The sequence below is a fragment of the Lissotriton vulgaris genome, chromosome 3_2 (genome assembly GCF_964263255.1).
Source record: "Lissotriton vulgaris chromosome 3_2, aLisVul1.2, whole genome shotgun sequence".
Taxonomy (NCBI): domain Eukaryota; kingdom Metazoa; phylum Chordata; class Amphibia; order Caudata; family Salamandridae; genus Lissotriton; species Lissotriton vulgaris.
The window spans coordinates 67,493,682-67,511,891 of NC_141690.1; the positions used below are offsets into that span (position 1 = coordinate 67,493,682).

The 18,210-nt window shown below is 40.7% G+C and overlaps 2 protein-coding genes across 2 annotated transcripts in view; one reads left to right on the forward strand and one right to left on the reverse strand.

Moving 5' to 3' along the window:
* ZCCHC4 (zinc finger CCHC-type containing 4) overlaps window positions 1-18,210 on the reverse strand; it is a 399,939-nt gene that overhangs the window by 194,404 nt on the left and 187,325 nt on the right. The gene's annotated exons all lie outside the window — the stretch shown is intronic.
* The window catches only part of LOC147725341 (uncharacterized), a 62,579-nt gene continuing 44,477 nt past the window's right edge, over window positions 109-18,210 (forward strand). Inside the window, exons 1-4 of the mRNA XM_086964510.1 lie at window positions 109-412; window positions 11,970-12,065; window positions 15,499-15,732; window positions 16,468-16,490. Of these exons, the coding sequence (XP_086820636.1) occupies window positions 134-412; window positions 11,970-12,065; window positions 15,499-15,732; window positions 16,468-16,490 (632 nt within the window). The 5' untranslated portion in view covers window positions 109-133. The remainder of the gene's footprint in view (window positions 413-11,969; window positions 12,066-15,498; window positions 15,733-16,467; window positions 16,491-18,210) is intronic.

The following is an 18,210-nucleotide window of genomic DNA, read 5'->3' on the forward strand; positions in this document are numbered from 1 at the left end:
GTGTTTTAGCAGCAAAGTTTAATACTCAAATTTTTTTCCCTTACGTTTCCACTGTATTCACTAAGTTTGTTCCACTGACATTACAGAAATCCTTTTCTTTCATCACAGAACGTGTCAAAAACAGGAAGCAGGGATGGCAGAAAATACCCAGCTCAACAATTCAGAAAATGGCCTGGAGAAATGGGCAACTTCCATAGAAGATATTGAAAGTCAAAATGGCAGAACTGATGATGAGTGTGGCACTTGTGAGGCAATCGAAGGAGAGGGGGACCGAGCAGCTAGCTGTAGACGAGAAACCCCTCAAAGTCAAGTATTGAAGCACTACCCCAGAGCACACCACTCAGGACACGAACCGGTGGCGATACCTACACAGTCGCAGGAAAAATCAGACATCTTAGAAGGGAAAAAAGAGGTACATAATAAAGGCGACCAATCGTATGCTAATTAAATAAAGTGTACTAATTTAAGGATATGCAAGTGCAGCAAGAGTACTTTTCTCCACATTTGTAAAAGTTGGGGAAGTTCTACGTAAAATATTCTAGAAGAAGCATCTTGGATGGTCAGGTAAATGGGATTTTATGAGTTACATAATACTACAAATTAAAAAGCATATTATTCTCACCGTGAAAAAAACAAATATTTACAAAGGCAGTATATTTCTGCTGGCCCAACCATCTCTCTAAAACCCAGGTTTTGATAAAGATGTTTCTGTCTTAGGTTTGGAGGGATGACTAAGCATGCACAGTAATGTACATATTACATGCACCACTTACACTGGTTTGCCTCTACTAGGCCTGATTGAGCTTTAATGAATTCACAATTATTTACCTTCATGCCATGGCACCATCATAACCACAATACGGTCTTTATTACTACCAATAAAATAAGGTCAGTACTATGCAATGATGGGCACCATCATGCCCAGCCTATCCACCGTATGCCCTAAATCAGCACAATAATGCAGAGGGGAGAATTAAAGAAGCAATGAGTGCCATGGATGACCACTATACGTAAAGAGTTACATGATTTGTGCAGTAAATCCTCAAAATATGGCAAAAGTTATAACCACATTGCCAAAGCCATCACCATATCAGGAATGCCCACCATATGCCAGGAATTACCACAATTTTGCCAGGATTGGGCACCTTTGTATGACAGAAGTCTACATGTTAAGAATTACTACCATATTCCAGAATCAACATTATGCCCTTGGCAGACACCGCTGTGCAATAGATATGCACAATATGCTCGGAATTACCACCATTATGTGAGCGCTATCATTTTACTAGGGTTCAGCATACAGGTCATGGAAACCACCAGCGGAATGGTGCAGGGGGGCCTCCAACCCTTTAAGTGGGCCCCATTTAGCCCAAAGCCAATGAATACTTCTTAGATGTGGGAGACACAGGTACCCCTCCCTCATCACTCTCTGCAGGGGAGCCCGATCATTTTCCATCATGCCACTGGATGCCACAAATTGCCAAGCATTGCCACCCCTGTGCTAGGATCAACCTTTTACTAGGTATGGGCATCATCCCATGGATGTCCACAGGCTGCTTAATATTGCCACCATTTTATGGGAGTCAGCATTACCCCAGGGAGAGGAAATGTGCATCAAACCATGGGTGCACTTAAGTTGGTAAGAATCTTCACCGAGTGCAAAAGCCAGCATTATATCAGTGTGGAAATCGGCATCATCCCATGTATGCCCACAAGTTGCCAAGAAGAACCACTATATGAGGGTCAGCATTTAAATATGGGTGGGCAAATGGCACAGCACACCTCATGTATGTGCATAAGCATGTGTACACGCATACACACACACAAACACCCAGCATTAAAACTATTTTTTAAACCCCGCTTCTGCATTGACCTCCCACCCTAACTTCTGCTGCTGCTTCAAGCTCCCTCATGCAGGCGGCTACTGTACTCCTGATTGGCTCCTGGGAGGAGAGCATGGTTGATTTGGAGCACCTTGCGTGGCAATGGGAAAGCAGGAGTTCGTGGGGAACGAGGCAAGAGGGGAGAGCCTGGGGAAGAAGGGATGAGGGGAAGGGAAGAAGTGGGAGTACTCAAGGGATAAGGGAAGGAGCACAAGAGGGAAGGGAGCAACTGGGAGTGTCTGGGGTGAGGTGGCAAGTAGGAAGGTCTGTGCAGTGGGACAGAAGCAATATTAAGTTTGCTTGGACAGCCATGGGGAGGCGGCTGTCGGGGGGTTGAGGAGTCTGGGCTCTCATACTTCCTACCAGTAGGAAAAGCTCTAAAAGGGAGATACTTTGGGGGATTGTTTTCTCCCTTGCTGGAAAGACTTGAAGGGGCAACTGTTTTTTTAAATTTTGTTTTTTTAAATAACCTTTTGCTTTCTGGTGCACAACCAAGTTTATCCCGACACCATGCAAGGGGCTGTTTTGAGAACATCACCCAACTAGAACCTCCTCAATGCATCTCTTGATAACGACATTGAGGCAAAAACTAATAATGGGCTCCTTTAGACACTGGTGGGCAGTCCGCAAGCTCGCTGGAGCAGTAGAGGATTCCACCACTGTAAGCTCGTCAGGAGACTGACAGCCAAAATTAAAGATCCCTACCACCTTAGCAGGCACCACTTGTAACAAAGCTGTTCCAATATAATCAGTGGAGCATTTTCAGGAAAATGCATTCTGGGTGGGATGTCAATGTCATGATTTCCTTATGCAAAACAAAAATAAATTACCCTGAGAGGCAGGGAGTCTTTTCCCTGTCAATCAGGGACATCTTTCCTCTTTTCTGGCACGGGTCTGCCATAGCTTGCATTGCATGACCGCACCAGCAACGTAATATCCGCTGTAGAAGCCTGCCCTAAGCAGGAAGCATCTTCTGTCCCTCTGACTTTGGCCGCTCTTTGCGGATAGCGTGGTGAGAAGAGCTTTCCTTTGGGGAGCCACCTACCAGCATTGACTAGCTCCTGCTCAGGACAAGGCTGCGTGTACTTCTTCCAAAGACACAAGTTCTCACACATAATACAACTGGTAGGGAGACAAAATATCGAAATTTAAATATCGATATACAATAATATCGATGTTTTAATTTCGATGGTATAGAATATCGATGTGCAAAATATCGTTTTTTTGGTATGTATGTTACTAATATCGAAATTTACTAATATCGAAATTATGTTTAGTGGTATGTATTTTATTATGTTGTTTATATGTTTGTTAAATATGTTATTAAATGTATGTTTGAAAAATAGTAATTTTGTTTACATTTTGCGTTTTAGTATCAGAGCGGGTTGTGGGTTTATAGGGGAATAGGGTGGGAAGTAATTTAATAATAATTAATTAATTAATATATTTTTAAAAATATTTTTAAATGATAATTAATTGGTAATTAATATTAATTAGTTAATTAAATTGAGTTAATGTGCTAATATATTTAATTTTGTGTTTGTTAATTAATAATTAATTGGTAATTAATTAATATTAAATAGTTAATTACATTAATTAGAGTTATTGTGCAAATAAATAGAATTATTTGTTATTGGTAATTAATAATTAATTGGTAATTAATTAATATTAATTAGTTAATTACAATCATTAGAGTTAATGTGCTAATATATGTTTTTTTTTTTTTATTATTGTTAATTCATAAATAATTAGTAATTATATAATATTAATTATTTAATTGAATTAATTAGAGTTGATGTGCTAATATATTTAACATTTTGTTATTGTTAAATAATAATTAATTGGTAATTCATAATTATTAAGTGATTAAATGATATGATTTATTTATGTGTAGTGGGTTGTGTGTTTATAGGGTAATAGGGTGTCATATAATAAAATGTAATGAATTAAAGAGATTGTATTTATTTATTGGTATTTATTGTTAATTAATTGGTAATTAATATGTCTTAATTAGTTGAATTTAATTTGCATCAATTTAATACATTTAATAGTTATTAATAGATTAATTGATATTTATATTAATTGTGTTTTTTATGTGTACTGTGTTGTGTGTTAAAGGGGGAGTAGTGTGTTAAGTATTTTTTACCCCCATGCTATCCAATGCTTTCCCTACTGTTGCACCCTCTGGAGTGGGAATAGTAATGTTTACCCCTACGCTATCCAACGATTTCCCTACTGTTGCACCCTCTGGACCCCTCTGGAGTGGGAATAGTAATTTATACCCCTATGCTACCCAACGCTTTCCCTACTGTTGCACCCTCTGGAGTGGGAATAGTAATTTTTACCCCTACGCTATCCAACGCTTTCCCTACTGTTGCACCCTCTGGAGTGGAAATAATAATTGAAACCCCTACGCTATCCAACGCTTTCCCTACTGTTGCACCCTCTGGAGTGGTAATAGTAATTTTTACCCCTACGCTATCCAACGCTTTCCCTACTGTTGCACCCTCTGGAGTGGAAATAGTAATTTTTACCCCAACGCTATCCAACATTTTCCCTACTGTTGCACCCTCTGGAGTAGGAATAGTAATTTTTACCCCTACGCCATCCAACGCTTTCCCTACTGTTGCACCCTCTGGAGTGGGAATAGTAATTTTTACCCCTATGCTATCCAACGCTTTCCCTACTGTTGCACCCTCTGGAGTGGGAATAGTAATTTTAATCCCTACGCTATCCAACGCTATCCCTACTGTTGCCCCCTCTGGAGTGGGAATAGTAATTTTTACCCCTACGCTATCCAACGCTTTCCCTACTGTTGCACCCTCTGGAGTGGGAATAGTAATTTAAACCACTACGCTATCCAACGCTTTCCCTACTGTTGCACCCTCTGGAGAGGAAATAGTAATTTTTACCCCTACTCTCTCCAACATTTTCCCTACTGTTGCACCCTCTGGAGTGGGAATAGTAATTTTTAGCCCTACCCTATCCAACGCTTTTCCTACTGTTGCACCCTCTGGAGTGGGTATAGTAATTTTTACCCCTACGCTATCCAACGCTTTCCCTACTGTTGCACACTCTGGAATGGGAATAGTAATGTTTACCCCTACGCTATCCAACGCTTTCCCTACTGTTGCAACCTCTGGAGTGGGAATAGTAATTTCTACCCCTACGCTATCCAACCTTTTCCCTACTGTTGCACCCTCTGGAGTGGGAATAGTAATTTTTACCCCTATGCTATCCAACGCTTTCCCTACTGTTGCACCCTCTGGAGTGGGGATAGTAATTTTTATCCCTACGCTATTCAACGCTTTCCCTACTGTTGCACCCACTGGAGTGGGAATAGTAATTTAAACCCCTACGCTATCCAACGCTTTTACTACTGTTGCAATATGTGGAGTAAGTATATATATTAATTTATATGTACACTTTGTATTTTATTTTAAATGTATATGTATTAGTTATTAATTGTTTAAATATGTTTTAATGTTTTTATTTAATATTTGTAAAATATATGTATTTTTAAATTATTTTTACATTATTATTAATACATTAAAAAAACGATATTTTTAATTTCGATATTTTTGTACTACGATATTATTATTCCGATATTTATGTACTTACCTTTATGAAGATATAACTCCGATATTTTTGATTTCGATATTTTTGTATGTAGATATTCTGTCTGTCGATATTATGTCAGACATTCAATACAACTGAAACCCAAGTATGCGGTGAGTAAACCCAGTAGCCACCATACTCACGTCAATTTAAATAGATGAGGGGGGCGTTTTGTAAACATAACATAAGAGAACCGCTAAATCTTTACTTTGGAAAGAAGTTCCTGAGGGTGTGGCCTACAGCATGATTTGGGAGGCTGCCGGTGGGGGGCGGTCGAGTTCGGAGGAGGGGTTTGGATGGATTGATAGCTCATATATCAACGTTTGTCAGGATAGCGGCCCACAAAAAAGAGGACAGAGACAAACAAATGTTATAACCGGAAATTAAACACAGTGTCAAGGAAACCATACAGGAAGTTGACACAAACAGAGGAGAAACAGAAGCCCTGCTAGTTAAAGATGCAAGACAGCTATATTATGACAGGGGGGAACAGATGCAAAGGCTTTTGCTTAGAGGATTAGAGGTGTTTGTGCGGAAAACGTCATCCACAAAATTAGGGTCCAAAAAGACAACATATATACAAACTCGGCAGAGAAAGGAAAATATTCAGAAAAAATGATACTGACCTGAACCAGGCTCAGGAATGTAATCAACTAAAGCAGGAAAACTATATTCAAGATATAAAATTCCCTGACTTCGACCCTGCAATATTATTCTCCCCACAGGAACCCATGTCAGAGGAGATACGCTAAGCCATATGGCAGATGCCGGACAACAAGACTCTGAGGCCACTTGCCTGTACAGTTCCTTTTCACAATGCCTTTCAGCCCCTTTTGGTAGGTCCACCTCAAAAGGTGTTTCACAACTACAACTGCCAATTACACTAATGAGAGGTACTAAGCAGGGCTGTCTTTGCACTCTCCATGGAGCCACTGGTGCAGAAGCTAAATGCAGACAGCAAGCTTGAATTATAAACTGGCCCTGGTGGCAGATGATGTCCTGTGCTTTATTATAGATACAATTCAATCCCTGGTGGCAAGAATCAAGAGTTTCAATACTTTTGAGAGGCAAGAAGTTTTTAAATCAATTATCAAAAATCAAAATGGATGGTCATATCAAAAGGGCAATCGGAAACCAGGCCTGGGTAACCTCTAATGCATTAGATTGTCTAGGAACACAATACGAAGGTTGGGGATACATGTTATAGCGAATCTCAAAGATTTAAAATGTAAATGTAAATGTGTTTGTATTTATATAGCGCACTTCTACCCTGAGGTCTCGAAGCGCTTTATTCATACCGTTGTGGAACCCTTCCTGGCTTTCCTGTGAAATGTCCACTCCAGGGCACCCCCAAGGTGAAGCCAGGCATCCAAGCGCTGCTGGCGCCGTTGTGGAGATTAAGCAAGCTATTGCCCAGAGTCACAGAGTGGGACCCATGATTCGACTAGGCACCGAGGCGAGAATTATCAGGTCCGGGTAGAATGAGTCCAAGAGCTGCCGAGGCGGGAATTGAACCCTGGTCCCGGGCCAGACCTCTGCATCAGGGTCTGCCGCTCTAGCAATTGAGCCACGCTTCTCCACTAACAAGTGTAATGCTCCTAAACTAATAGCAACACCATACAAGTGTCTATATTGATGGTGAAGGTTGGGAATACCTTAGCGTGGCATGCAAGATTGTGTAAAATGAATTTCTTACCGCTGCTGCTTTATGTCACTCATACACGACCAAGATATGCTTGAGTCAAATCAAATTCTTTATTTATTCGATCAAGGCAAAATGATCACAAAAGTAAAATAAATACTTCATCATAAAATTGTACAGATTATTGTTTGTAAAAAAATACGGATACTTCAACATAGTTCTAGAATACAAACATAAATGCATTAAAATCTTTAAAAACAACAGAAACCATTTCATATACACGCAATCCTTTTCCTCACACAGGCCCATAAGAATGACGCTACTGAGTAGCAGACCAAAGGGTCAGGTAATAACTTTAAAAAGTGCCACCTGACACTGCTTAAAATTTCCTTTCCTTAAAATTGGTTGTAAGTATTCATTTCTTTCATTCTTATATAGCCTGCAGAATAAAACTAGATGTATGGGACGACGCAAGGGCATGCACTAAGCTCGGAATGATTATATATTTTTTCCAGATACCCTAGCATAAGAGGGATCAAGTTAGTGCGGAACCTGAGTAATATGTTTACATTTGCTAGATACTAGAATCCCCCTTCTATTAATGGTGGATTAAGGCTGTATATACGGACGGTGTATTTCTCTTTTTGTAGTTCTCTGCGGTTGTACTCAGAAATTAAGAGGAATATGTTGGCAACCTTCTGCTTAGAGACCTTCTTACAGGTCAATGGATCTGTAAATAATTCATAGAAGCCAATCTTCCTTAGCACTGTCTCTACATAACTAAGCCACCTAAACCTTTTCCACTTATCCATAGTTAAACAACTTCTTATTATTGAATAAGTGGCACTGAATCTCTTCTCCATATTGAGTGCCAGAGGAGGAGTGGGGCTAGTTGTATGTAATCTGAAATACAGGGCAAACCTAATTCTGTGTGGATGATCCTATTTGCAATAGACAAAGGGAGGCCCACTATGGATTTAAAACATTTATTTTCAATCGTTTGTAGTGGTGTTGATGCCACCACACCCTAAACGTCAGCTCCATAGGTCGCTGCTGGCTTTACTCTTGCCTGGTATACATTTTTTTTATTGGTAATAGGGGTTTAGCACTCAGTTTTCTAACAAAGGATTTTACAGCATTTATACCCCTCTCCACCACCATCTTTCTCCCTTCCATCAGTTTTGCCCATGTCAGATCTTTATCGAAAAGAATACCCAAATATGGGAAAGAATCCACTACCGCTATTTTTTCCGCTTCTGCATAAAATTGCGGGATTTTTTTCTCTTTTTGTTGTCTCAGCTGTCATTATGAACGACTTTGTTTGATTCACTTTCAAGCAGAGTGAGTCCATAAATCTGACACACGCGATTATCAGCCTTTGTAGCTGGAGGCCTGTTCTGGCAATAAGCACTGCATGGTCCGCATAAGCCAGTATTGGTAGGAAATGGTTTTCAAAAAGAGGGGCATCCTGCGTGACAAAGGTGACTGCTTCCTCAACTCCATTTGTGTATATGGAGAAGAGAAATGGGGCCAATACACATCCCTGCCTTACTCCTTTAAAGATTTTAAAAGAACGGGTGCAGTCTCCATTTTTGGTGTAGCGCACTGATGCAGTCGCATTTGCATACGACCTGATAAAATTTAATATGACTAGTTCTACCGCCATCATCTCCATTATGTTCCAAAGCTTATCATGGACTACGCAATCAAACGCACTGCTCAGGTCATGAATGCCATGTAGAATTTTCCATCCTTTATTCTGGTATACTTTTCTATGGTCAATGCTAAATTGAAGCATTGATCCACAGTGCCCCTTCCCTGCTGGAATCCATATTGGGCCTGGATTAAGATGTTATTCTCCTTTTCCCATCCCTCTAATCTAGATAGGAGAAGGTGGCCCATAAGCTTTGATGTTGTATCCAGCAAGGAGATTGGTCTATAGTTCTTTGGGTTGGCCCTATCACCTTTTTTGTGAATGGGTACAATGACCCCTGATGACCATGAGGGAGGAGGGCCTACCAGGGCTATACTATTCAAGACGTTCGTCAGGAGTGGTATCCACAAGTCTGGGTTTTCATGAAAAAAGTCAATTGGGACACCAACCGGTCCGGGGGCCTTTCCCAGACTGCATGAATCCAGCCCTGCTTTAACTTCTAAAAAAGAGAACAATTAAGACTCTGGGTGTTTTTCCTGCGCTACCACCTGTTGGGATTCTTGAGTCAATGCAGCATAATGATCAACTGATCCAATCATTAAATCGGTCATCTATAGGCCTGGAGTTCCCCAATTGGAATACATACATTTTGGCATACCAACTGAAACTATGAATGGGTTATAAGGCCCGAAGGGAACCTAGTGCTATCCTTAGAGCAGGAGCATTCCTTTATCCCCTTAGTTGACCTACTCTGGAATTTCACAGAGCATCACAGAACCCCCAGAACCTAATGGAATCATCCAAAACAGCTGAACCATACTGGACAAATGCTGTCACACTGGAAGCATAGCTTTTCAGCTGCCAATTACACTGATGAGAGGTACTAAGATCCTTCCCCAATTCAGCTGTCGTCCTTTGGAACGCCCTGACCTTGGCCTGACAGACGACTATCTGCTTTTTAGGAAGATGCTAAAAACATTCTTGTTCCCTAGATACTGACCCCATGGCCCATTAACTTAGAATAACCTGCTTTCTTCCCTCTGTACGGCTTTCGGTCCTAGCGCCGTGATGTCCCTTGGGATGAATGTCGTGCTTTACAAATACCAAAAAACAAAATAAAAATACGGTGGGGTGAGACTTTAGTAAATTGGCGAATGGGTAGCCCTACACTTTGGAAAGTTTTTTGATGGGGTACTATAACAACTGGGAAATATGTAACAAAACTTTACACTTGCAGCAAAGAGACATTCTCTGCCTTAATAAATGTCTACATTTGGCTACACAGGAGTGAACTCCTGGATGAAGGGATTGGAATTTTGATGAAACTGAGGTCTTACTAGCACAAAAGACAACGATGAAGGTGGTGTCACGCTTGTATAAGCCACCAAAGTCATGTCAATAACCACCATCCTACTGATACGTGGTCATGTACTAGATGCAGTAGACCTACTGGAAGACCTATGGGAAGTCAAGATCTGTATTACCTGGTGCTCGTTCTGCATGGGAACATGACTAAGACAACATGTATTTTGTTATTTCACCGGTGGAGACTTATTATACAATTGCTATAGGGGATTCATTCAATTATAACATATAAGTGGAAGTGCAGCAACCCCCCAACAATATCACAGTGGAGGTCTAAAGCCTGGAATATTTATTCCATGAGGAAGCTTATTGACATAGGGCCCGATGTAGGTAGCCCTTTATCGATCGCAAACGGCCGAAAATACCGATTTTCGGCCGTTTCCGACCGGTAAAGGGCTATGGAGATGTAGGGGCACCAAAAATGGACATATTCGGTAATTTTACCGAATCTGTATTTTTACCGAATCGGTAAAATTACAGAATCGGTAAATTTACCGATTCTGTAAATTTTACTGATTCTGTAAATTTACCATTCGGTAAAAATACCGAATATGTAATTTGAGATGTAGGTAGCATGTCTAACAGTGCTACAGGGCATTAAGAATTCGGTATTTACCATGCAATACAATTGCATGGTAAATTACGAATTCATGTGTACATGCACATCTGTGCCTCTAAGGGCATGTCTGTGTGCCACATGGCGCAAAAGCCAGTTACAGGGGTGCAACAGGGTGTCAAAGTGACACCCTGTCCCCCTTAGCAATTCAGTATTTTTACAGATTTGGTAAATATCGAATCGGTATTTGCTATTGAATCCTATGGGCTTCAAGGCCCATAGGATTCAATAGCAAATCCCGATTCGGTATTTACCGAATCGGTAAATACCGAATCTTACCGATTCGGTAAAAAATACTGATTTTTTACCTACATGTCATTTACCGATTTCTGAATACCAAATCGGTAAAATTCTATATTTAAAAATCGGTAAATGACATTTACCTACATCTGGCCCATAGTCCTTACCAAGACTGGTATATATGACAAGATCTGGGGGCCCTTATGTGCAGCAGCCTTTAAAGTGGGATTACTTCTTCCGCCAACAAGATTGCTAACGGTTGATAATATTAAAAAACGTGTATTCTCCATAAGGGTGCAGTTTAACTAAATCAAAGCGTAGTCATATGTTGAATGTCAGGACCCGTGTACCCTAATGTTTTATTCTTGGCTTGAATTTCCTTTAACTTAATGAAATGCTATTTGAATGCAAACATACCAGGTTATGCATGGCTCCCGCACAACTCTCCTACTCCTGTGCTGCTGGTTTACACAAGGGATGTCGGAGTGGTGTCAATACATAATATACAACTGTAGATGGGTAACTGTTAATACATTGATTTGTTTCACAGTGGGCTCTAGGTGACATCATAGACAACTTTTATTGTTTACTATCACTAGGAACAGTTGGTGGAAACCCCTCCTACTCACAGTTACCAATCTATACTTCTATATGTATATGACACAAAGCTAATTTACCAACAGCAGCTATTCTGCACTGCACAGGCTTTGCAACAGCAAACCAGCTTTGAGACCAGGCATGTGATCTGTGCTCAGCTCAGCTACTAAGCCCCCAAACGCTATGAGATCTAAAAGCGGCGTTGAGGAAGAGACTGGCTGAGCACTAAACGCCATATTGTTCGTTAATTAACTCCATCTATGTTGAGCATTACAATATGCAGAGATTGGTGTTTGTACTTGGATAATGCAGCAAACATGGCAATTGGGTAACATGCTATATTCTCATTAACAGCACTCGTCACATAAAAGGCTGGACGCGCTCCATACACAGAAGAGGGAGACGGAGATGCAGCTGCAGATATTAAGGAGGAGGAGCCGAGTCATTCATGTGAGAAAACGTAATACTTGGCAGTTTCTTAAAAAGGATACATTACAGAAGGATTTTGCTGATCAGGCTACTTTTGAATGCCACCCCCTCCACTTTGTCACTCCATGTTAGGAGAAGTGCTTTGCACCTGGCACAGTGCACATTAAGGCTGGATTCCATAGATGGGCAGGGAGGCTAATGACAGTTGAAGAACCATAGTTTTTCGGCATCAGTATCGTTTCACATTGCTTATCTCATAACAAACATTGGCAAAGGTAATATGCCTCTGCTCTAAATGGCTGAGCTACTGGATCACAAATGCTTTTTCCACTGCCATTAGCGTGCGAATGGATGCATCATGACGCATATGCACGCATGGCCCATTCCCACTTGGCCACTGATGGGCACACTTGCATAATGATGCACCGCGCTGCATGTATCACGATGCATTCATATGTGTGCGTTATGACCTGGCCATATATATATGTTTTTGTAAATTTGTTTATTCAGTTTTCTGTCAAGAAAAATACAAATAGCAGTGCAGCTCAAAAGACATGGCTATTTTATAATAGCACTTAAAAACTTAAAAGGGAAGGTAAAAGATGGAATTGAGTAGCCCAGTAGCACTTTGCAGCTGCCACACTCTTCGTAAAGCAAAAATACATAACGTTTAAAAAAAAAGTTACAACTGGGAGTCAGGAGAGAGCGATGGGGGTATCAAGGAATGGAGGATGGTAGCAAAAAAGGATGCATGCATGGAGAAAGGACAATATTGTAACAAACATGGCGAAAGCAAGGAAACACACAGGTTGCTAGATGGTAAAGTTATCAGTGGAAGGATGCAACTCATCTATTCCAAATACTGAGACACCTCAATCCTCCTGAATGGGACAAGCACCAGAATAGGAAGGAAAGTCACCAAATCAAGAGCAGAGCACCCAGACAGATACCAGGCCATACAATCATGATCAAGCTGTTGACTCCAATCCCACTTTAATTGTATGGTATGTTTTGGAAACAGTAGGTCTATTACAGCTGCGTGTAGCCAGTACCTAAAATAACAAGCAATGGCAAAGCCAACAGAATCCTCTGCAAGAGAGGCTTTGCTAATATTTTTTAGCCATGTTGTACACAAGGGCGGCTGCTATTCAGCATGGCTAAAAGTTAGTGGCTTAAGGAAAGTGGCCTGGAGTGGAACGTCGTAAAGTGGAGTGTTATAGAGTGGGTCAGAGTTGTGTGCGGTATTGTAGTATGCGTGGACAATTAGGAGTATACCTGGAAAAGCCTGATTTTTATAGCTTTTCATGCATATTCCCTCTGGGAATTTGTTGATTACCAAAATGGAACAACTATCTCTAAATTGTAGGTGTCAGACTACCATATGTAGCTTGAGGATGTATTTTTTGGGAACAAGGTAACCTGTGTTTATCTCCAACATAAGTCTTAATAAACCATGTAAGGAACATATTAATACACTTAACACTGTATTATTAGATGAACACATGTTTTCTCTTTAATAAATGCATCATGCGAGGGCATGATGCATTTATTAAAGAGAAATACTTCATAATTGCAATACTGCTCACTTGCAGCCTCCTCTCTATAAGGCTAACTGCAAAGTCTACTCGACGGCCCAAAACTCAGGATCAAAAAGTCGGAAACTTACTCTGTAGTATCACTCCTCCATTTGGAGCAAATTTGTTTATTTTTTTAATTTATTGAGTGTTTTCATACATGATGACAATAGTTATGACAAATTATACAATAAATACTGTTGAATTATCTTGACAAGCGCCTCTAGTCAACGGACAATAGGACTAAAAAGACGACACATATGTCACAGGTTAACTAAACAAAGTCAAAATACAGACATTTAGAATTTAAAAAAGAAAGAAACAGCTTATTCTTCAATTCATTTGGTTACTGCTGCCCATAGCTTCTTACCCAGTTCCTGTTTCCTATGACCTTTAAGTCTATACACTGCTAAGTCCATACTATATATGGCCAATAATCTTGCTCTCCAATTAATAAACGTAGGAGGGTCGGGACTGATCCATTGAGATGTAATATTAGCTCTTAAAATAGCCATTGCCATAAAAATTAGACCTATATCCGACCTAGTCCATCCAATCAGATTTTGAGTCTGATCAATCCCCAGGATCACTAAACCAGCGTTTATTGATAGTGACTTGCCAAGGATCTGGGTCAGGAAAAACTCAATATCTCGTAGGTATTTAGCCAACTTAGGACAGCTAAAGAACATGTGGATTGTATCAGCTTCTAAGAGCCCACACCTACCACATGTCTTACTCCGTGGCCCAGACCATTTAGCAATTTTCCCAAGGGTGTAATATAGGTCAAAGATAGACATGTAATATTGTGCTCTCAGACTGCCAGTTATTAAAAACTGATTAGCTAACTCGATAGAGCCTTCAAAATCCGTACTACCCTGTACCAACTTACTCTCCCATCTGAGACTAAATGGCTAAGTCGTCAGGAAGAGTGGAGAGTAAGGTTTGATAGATTTTCCCAAGTCTGGATTTAGATGCTAACATGTCCACCAGCGGAATCTTAACGTAGTTGCCCCTCCCCTGTGTCATTGTTTTAGTCAGGAAACTTCTAGTTTGTAGAAACTTAAAAAAATGTCTTGCAGTTCAGAAAAAGAATGAATTTGGCCATTACTAAAAAAATCTCCCAAAACCTTAACTCCGAGGGCACCCCACCCTCTACCTGTTTGGTCCTGAAAAATCGGCGGCAATAGCCCATAAGAAAGCAAGGGGGTATATGTATTTAAATTCGACAGTCCTAACTGTCGCCTCATTTTTTTCCATATTGAGAATACCGATTGTATTATTTTAAATTTTGTTTTCTTGTAATAACTCGGTTTGATGATTCTGACTAAGCAATTTGGCGCTTCCTCCCCTAATAAAAGCTCATATATTGTAGGTTTAGCTGGTTCAGAGACTACCACCTTACTTCCGGCCATCAGTGTCCCCATGTGCTGTAACAATGCTGCCTGAAGGTAAAGCCGGAGAGACGGAAGTCCCCCCCCCCCTCGATCTCGGAAGGATTAGCCATTTAGTTGCCCTTCTAGCTTTATGATAACTCCATAAGAAGCTAATTTGTGTGTGTTTTTTTAAGTTGCAGAGTTCCAGGATTACTCCTCAAATACAATGGCAGTTGTAGACTTTTGGAGTATATGCGTAATATTAACATATGAAGAAATGTCAATCCCTTTAAAAATATTGCCTAATTTCCACAAACTTGTTGTTGTAGCCCTTGAATTAATGTTTCCATTTTGGTATTACACTTGCGAAATTATAAAAAACATAATTGTTTCACAATAAATCATGCCTGCCCTAAAAATATGATGGCATTTCACAGAATAGCTTCACTGATGTGGCTGTAATAGGTAGCACAGTACTTGCACTCTGTTGTGTCTCACCTCTTGCAGGACACATCTAACCACCTTAAACAAGAAGCATCTGAACAGTATGATGCAATGAGACGGAGATTGGACAAAGATGAACAAGAGACCATCGAAATAATAGAAGAAAACTCAAGAATTGCTGTGGGGAAATGTAACAGGGCTATCAAAGAGGGGAACCAACACTTAGAACAAATTTGCAAATTAATTAAAATTGCAGACACAGAACTACAACAAAATTGGACAGCTACAACAAAACAGGTAAGAAACATTGAGCGTAACTGCAAAGTATATCTGCATGACCAATACAAGAAACAAAAGTGCTTAAGTTAGCAACAGGAAACCAATCTCGACACTATGTCTCTATAACTGAACTAGTTTCACCATGGAGGAGGTTATCTACCATGCTAACTAACCACATTTGCCCAAAGACAGGGATTCAGAAATATTTATTGGTACATATAAACGTACAAAATAAAATGCCAATGAAGGGGTAGTATATTAACCAATACTTTACTTAAAAGAATTGGGTTTAATACCAGACCCAATCTGTGGCGGCAATATTTTCTTCTGAAGGAAGGTATATTCTGGTAGACCGTGGCATAAGCAAGGGGGGGGGCTTGTGGGGAAGAGGGTGCTATCCGCCCCGGGCGGTGCAAGTTTTGGGGACGGCGGTCTCCCCCACTCATACCTGCGGCCGCATGGGGCGGTAAGCGCAGGAATTGATCCCCAACACCTCCTACCACGGCTCTTACAGCCGTAGTGGGGCGGCAATGGCTGGGACAGCCAAGAGCCTCATAAAGCAAATACTGGGGGTTTCAAAGGAGAAACACGTTAAGTATTGCTTAATGAGAAACAGATTTCCCTCTTCTCACAGTCACTCGACGAGAGATGCCTGAAACACAAAGATACCCTTTAATTCTTGTGAATGTGGTTCATTATCTGGTCAAGTCAAGCACAATAATGTGTAACTCTGTTATCTCTTTCTTTTAACAGATGGATGAACTAAAGGAGCACAGGTACATATTTATGAATGTCCATTACACACATTTTTGCGTAAAAAGCAACCTGAATGTCTAAGTTTTAGATTTCAAACTGGGATTAATTATATAAATAGTACATTTATAAACTGTAATTGCTTGGCAGACTCCCCAAGGAAAAACAAGACAGAACCAGCGGCTAGATGTACGAAACCTTCTAGTGGTCACAATCCTTGTGATTCGCTAAATTTGCGGGTTTACATTTGCTAAAAGTTTTGAACTAGGCATTAAACAAATTTTAGGAGGTGGTAAAGTTACTCCTAAAAGTCGCTCAGAAGTAGATTAAAGGTCCACTGGATGGCCAAAACTCATAGGAATGCTCATTTGTATGTCTCCCAGATCAAAGCATCTTCGTCAAGGGTCTGGGATAAAAGAGGCTTGTGGAGAGGCCCAACCAAGTCCCCCCTCCTACCTTACGCCCCTTTGGGTTAAAGAAGAATTCTCTCCTGGCAAAGATAGGCAGGGTTTCCCTCGGATAGGAGGAAGGGGGTTGCATACCCCTGGAAGACATGTTTGAAAGGGGTCAAATAATACCCTTTTAGCAGCTTAGATGAGTTGGAGTTACAAAGGACCGAATGTTTTCCAACGGGGAGGCCACTATGGACCTCACCTCATTTGAAAAATGTCTTCTGACTCATGACAGTGAGAGGCTTATGGTATCCAGGCTGTACCAGCTCCTCAATAAGCTTGACTCTGGTGAAAGGCTTTCTTTCCAAGATGCCTAGGAGTGAGTTTGCCATCAGGCTACATGATGGCCAATAACATATATATTCATCAGAGAGGGTATAGTTGCCTGCCATGCCAGAGGTAGAGAAGCACTTATGAAATTAATATACTGTTACTGCTACACGCCTACTCAATTAAGGTGCTACGGGACACCCACAAGGCACAGACTGCTGGAAAGGTGGTGGAGGGGTGGGATCTCTCACCCCTCTGGCCTTTCTGGCATCTGGTTCTTAAAACGACTGAAAACATAACAGGGTTCCAGCTGCCAAATTGCCTGGAACTGGTTCTGCTGAGGTCACTGCCAGAAGATATTTACCGCTTAGATGGCAGGAAAGCCAAATTATCTCTGATCCACTCCAAGCAGCGAAACAAAACATTCTGTCAATGTGGAGTATTCGGGGGTACCCGGAGAGGCGACGTGGATGGGGAGGATCTAGTGGATTCATACAATGAAAACATTTCAAAAACATCTTAGGGGGGAAGGTGAATTCAGGAAGCAGTGGGGTCTGCTGTAAGTCTATATGCACACAAACATTTGATTACTATACAAGAAAAAAAACACTGGGAGCTAAAACGGCTCGACTTCACATCAGAAGCAATTTGCAAATGTGAGACTAGTCAGTATGGTGATAATGGACTGCGGAGATCCTTAGGTGGGGTTAAACTAGAATGTAGGCTATACAAATTTTTCCCTTTTTGATGTTATGTTACAAAAATGCAATAAAAATATATTTAATCCAATGGATTACGATTCGCAATGTGGAAGGTGCATGTTGGAGAGTCCGTTCCAAACGGCACTTTACATTCATATATATCAATGGGTTCTGATTGTAATAATAGTCACAAAGCATTGAAAAGTTACTAACAGTGGTAACTGATTTGCAAAATGGAAAAGTCCTTTGTGGACCCCATACCCTTTGGAAATTGGACTAAATGCTTCCGTGTGAGTAGGCAGTGTTGCAAGGGCGACTGC